The sequence below is a fragment of the Physella acuta genome, unplaced genomic scaffold (assembly GCF_028476545.2).
Source record: "Physella acuta isolate Inbredline_101_S28 unplaced genomic scaffold, ASM2847654v3 ptg000020l, whole genome shotgun sequence".
Classification (NCBI taxonomy): Eukaryota; Metazoa; Mollusca; class Gastropoda; family Physidae; genus Physella; species Physella acuta.
Genome location: NW_026731540.1, coordinates 237,378 through 242,313, shown reverse-complemented (window position 1 = coordinate 242,313; position 4,936 = coordinate 237,378). Strand labels below are relative to the sequence as shown.

The 4,936-nt window shown below is 40.9% G+C and overlaps 1 protein-coding gene across 1 annotated transcript; it reads left to right on the top strand.

The window, feature by feature from the left end:
* Positions 1-222: 222 nt before the first annotated feature.
* On the top strand, positions 223-4,094 carry LOC131939912 (cell division control protein 42 homolog). The gene is made up of 3 exons (XM_059298452.1): positions 223-472; positions 721-779; positions 1,877-4,094. The coding sequence occupies exons 1-3, from the start codon at positions 328-330 to the stop codon at positions 2,246-2,248; spliced, it is 576 nt and encodes a 191-aa protein (XP_059154435.1). The 5' UTR covers positions 223-327; the 3' UTR covers positions 2,249-4,094.
* Positions 4,095-4,936: the final 842 nt, after the last annotated feature.

Here is a 4,936-nt window from a genome sequence, read left to right as displayed (position 1 = left end):
GGCAACATCACATGGACCAGCCGCACACCGACCCCCCCCCCCCCTCCCCCGGGATCGATGTTCCCAGCCCCGCGCTGTCTCGCGCTTCATCTGTCCTCGCGAGAACGGCCTTCGACTAGCTCGCTTCTGATTGGCTGGCTTTTGTCCACCGGCGTATCTGGGTCGCGCGAGAAAGTATAAAGCCACGCTCACCTGTTCCGTCTAACCAGTTGTTCTCAGCTTTCCAAAACTAACCACCCAAACTGTGATCTTAGCTTCATAGACTTGTATTCATTCCGTGGATTATCGTCAGACATCTCGACCAGAGTTCGGATCCTCCCAGAGATCATGAAGATGGCCGACGTCACAGATAAACACGTACACTGTGCTATGCTCGGGGACGGTATGGTGGGCAAAACCTGCCTCACCTTGTCCTACACGGAGAAATCTTTTACAGAAACGTACACAGCAACTGTTTTCGACAATTATCCAGGTAAATACACGCTTGTTTATAAATAGATTCATGTTAAATCAACATCTTTAAAGATTTTTTTTATTAAAGAAAGAAGTGCATTGTACTTTCTAAAACACAATTTCTATGCTTTTAAATATAACAATAGTGCTTACAAACTATTTACGAATATATCTAATTTTGTAATACTTATAACACAAACTAATGCTACTGTAGCTTTTGATTAATTTGAGTGTAAAATTCATGTTTTTCTTTCTTTTTTCTTCCAGTTCCACTGCAGGTCGGTGGCCAGGATTTTGTCATTAGTCTCTTCGATACTGCTGGACAGGTAAATACTTTTTTACTTGCCTGTTAGGATTAGTTATAAATTAATGAATTACCTGTTGTTTAGGTTTAGTCATGAATTTTAAACATTTTATCAGAAGATTGTTGAAACCGAACCAAGTTTTAGTTCTGTATTTAAAATGCAAGGCGTGATGTGACTGGTTAATCCCTCGTTAATCCGCGGATTAAACACTGTCGTCGTCAGCTAATGCGAGGGGGTAGTAGGGTGGAGTAGGGTTTATGTGAAAGTGTGTTAATAGTTTATTTTAGACAGCATGAATTATGGACAGCCAGGGGGGAGATACTGAAAGATAAACACGATACAAGGCGACCGACTGATTTAGCCAGGGTTTAGCCAGGGTTTAACAGATAAAACTCGCTTCACCTTTGTCTCTGGGTAAACTGAAATAGTTGACCTGAACTTAACTCCAGGGTAGATTAAACTTAAACCAGTGACGTCAACACAGGGTTTAATATTCCAAGTGGGTGACTTGGCAGTCGAGGTCAAGGTCACACCGGATATACCTACAGATAACCGCTAGTTCACGTCTGCTGAGCTTGACGGTACGAGCTTGTGGCTTGTATAAAACACGAACTCTAAAACTCACACCGAAACTCCTAGATTGTATAACTCCTAATTTACTTCTGCCAATTAAATTTTTTCTTATAAAATATTTTCCCCGAAACGTTTTGATTGTACTATAGTTTAGATATAACAAGATACCACACCCACTATGTGATTCGCCTAACGTAACAAATCCTGTCAGCTAAATTTAAAGTTTCCGCCAAGGTTTACCAGAAACCCCATGTGGAGCAAGTCACGCATGATCGCATCTCCACCTGTCTGCTTTTGTTAGTTCCTAGAAACCCGCGGCACTGTTGACGCGTATATCCTGTCTTCCAGAAACCAGGATGGCAGTTAGGATAGCATATCTCGTTACACGCTGTTCTTTTGTGTTCTTGGGGGTTCCCCTGTCGCGGGTTTCATTATAAATTAGCTGAGTGGTTTCTTGGAAGTTTAGCATTGTGAACTTATAACATGACACACTACCTTCCGGTTCAAAGTTATTTATAGATTTGTTTTGTTTCTTCTATTTTCAGAGTGACTTTGAAGACTTGAGAGCGTACACGTATAAAGAGAGCGAGGTCCTGGTTCTGTGTTTCTCCGTCTGCGACAGAGATTCCTTTTCCAGTGTCTGCAATTCCTGGGTGCCAGAGATCAAACGACACACCAAACGCAGACGTCCCGTCATCCTCGTGGGCACACAAATTGACATGCGCAATGGCAACGAAGGCGAGGTGTCCACCGAGGAGGGTGAGGCAATGGCCAAGGCCATAGGAGCCGACTGTTACATCGAATGTAGCGCCAAGAGGAAGGACGGTCTGAAGGAGGTCTTCGAGCATGTTGTGTTCTCCGCTCTCAAATTCAGGAAGAAGAAGGTCAACATTATCGGCCGCTTCTTCTCCAGGTGAACTTTGAACTGTTTCTTCTAGAAAGATGAAAGACGAGATAATCTATCAACGTAATTTCACCGCGAAACGAAAGGACGCCCCAGTTTCCTGTTGGTGAGCGCTAACATAGCTGCACCTTCTAGGGGGAGGGTCCTACACTGATGCCTTATTTTGCAGTGAGCTTTCACGCGCCAAGTTCAAGGTTGCTCCAGAGTCGTGTTGAACGCATAGTGAGTACATTTGTTTGGAGATTTCTGCTCACAGAAGATGCAGCAGACAATGAACATTGTAATCTGGCGTGGACTTGGTATCTGATATTGCTTGAAACACGCCCTTTGTGTACTCTCGCTTAAACAAGAACTCAAGGTTTTATGTCAGTAACTTTATTCTTTCACATCTTTTAAAATGTGCTTACAAATAGTTTGAATGGAGTGTTTATTTTTTATCATCCACATAGAAAACAATTTTAAATGTAAACTTAAGGTTTTTTTTTTGTAACATGACAAGTCTAGTGTATCTTGTATGTAGAGTATTCAGTTTTCTGTATCAAATTCTAAGTTGGTTAATTGTGTCTATTTTCCCAGGGGTCTTGTCACTTCATTGCCTTACTGTTATATTGTTACATGCCTTGACTAACCCCACCCCCAACCCAACCCCCCACCCCCAAATCATCGTTCATGAACGGGCTTTGAACCACACTGTAGCCACAAGTTGCTTGGTCGAGCTGGTCTCACACCACAACTTTCCACACTTTGCCTTGTATACATAGATCAACTTGACTGACAGCCCAAGTCACTGACTGACTGACAGCCCAAGTCACTGATAGACCTACGACAACCCCAGTCACCAAAACGACTGACTGACAACCCAGTCACTGAAATGACCTGTTGATAAGTCATTTACTTGATCTGATTCAGCTCCCGTCATCGACTTGACTCATAGACATCCCAAGTCATGACTTGACCAACTGGTCCAAGTCATGTTATTACATCTAGATGTGTAAGCTGCTTGATAAAATGTAGAGCTTAAGCTTACATGGATGACCGTCCAGTGGAGCTTAAGCTTAGATGGATGACCGTCCATTCCCTTAAACAACTCAGACATTCGTCATTTTTATCTGTGGCCTATTTGTGTTGTGTCGCACATACTGCTTTCATTGTTAACATATTTTTTACAATATTTGACATGTTATTTTTAACATTGAAACTTTCCACGACTTGTCCATTTCATTGGATGAATTTTTTTTTTTTAATGAGCCAAACTTGTGATAGACTTTTATAAAGTTCCACTCTATTTATGTAACGGTCAGACCTCTGACGTCACGGAATGGGCGAGGGATGAATGCGAGTGAGGAAGGAAAAAGCAATCGATAATGCCGGGTCATGTGACCAGGGATGGGCATGCCTGGAACAAGTGGCTTGTGGGAGTACGGTGATGCCAGTGGAGGCGTGGGTCAGTTCTGTGACCTAATTTCCGTTTTCTTGGCGTCTGCGACCTAAATGTTGTGCGGGGAGCGAATGGCTCGCGATGATTGCACGTGTAAAAAAACATTGGATGAGAAATTGGATGCGAGGATTTTTAACTGATTTGAATGTTTGAATGGCTCTAATGTAAAAAGATAAAAACCAGTATAATGATAAAATGATTGTATATTTTAAATAATTGAAGTTGTAAATGTATAAATGCGAATCTCAAGTGATCTATTGATAGCTGTATACGTGTATGAGATGGACCAGTACGGTGCTGTGTGATATTACTAGTGTGCAATACTCATATCTCTATTGTATTATTACGGTGCAATATTGTGACCAACGGTGCTGTGATTATTTTGATTACCATGATCTTGATACAAACAAAATAAAATATATAAAACTATACAATGGTATACTTCTGTTTTTAATATATGTATACTGTCTTCGTTAATTGTACAGTGTCCTACCTAGTTTATAACAGGAAGGTACTAATGTCGAGGTATACAGTGACAAGTTTCAATAATGCGAGATATCTGGTGATAAGTTTCAATATTGGCGAGGTATGCAATGACCAGTTTCAATATTGGCAAGATATCTGGTGATAAGTTTCAATATTGGCGAGATATCTGGTGACAAGTTTCAATATTGGCGAGGTATGCAATGACCAGTTTCAATATTGGCAAGATATCTGGTGATAAGTTTCAATATTGGCGAGATATCTGGTGACAAGTTTCAATATTGGCGAGGTATGCAATGACCAGTTTCAATATTGGCAAGATATCTGGTGATAAGTTTCAATATTGGCGAGATATCTGGTGACAAGTTTCAATATTGGCGAGGTATGCAATGACCAGTTTCAATATTGGCGAGATATCTGGTGATAAGTTTCAATATTGGCGAGATATCTGGTGACAAGTTTCAATATTGGCGAGGTATGCAATGACCAGTTTCAATATTGGCAAGATATCTGGTGATAAGTTTCAATATTGGCGAGATATCTGGTGACAAGTTTCAATATTGGCAAGATATCTGGTGATAAGTTTCAATATTGGCGAGATATCTGGTGATAAGTTTCAATATTGGCCAGATATCTGGTGATAAGTTTCAATATTGGCAAGATATCTGGTGACCAGTTTCAATACTTCAAGGTCACATGACTAGCTATGTTGATGTTTCGTGGTGTTAAGAAACTAGCCAAAATAATTTCATCCAAGCTAGAGAAGTTTACCCATAAATG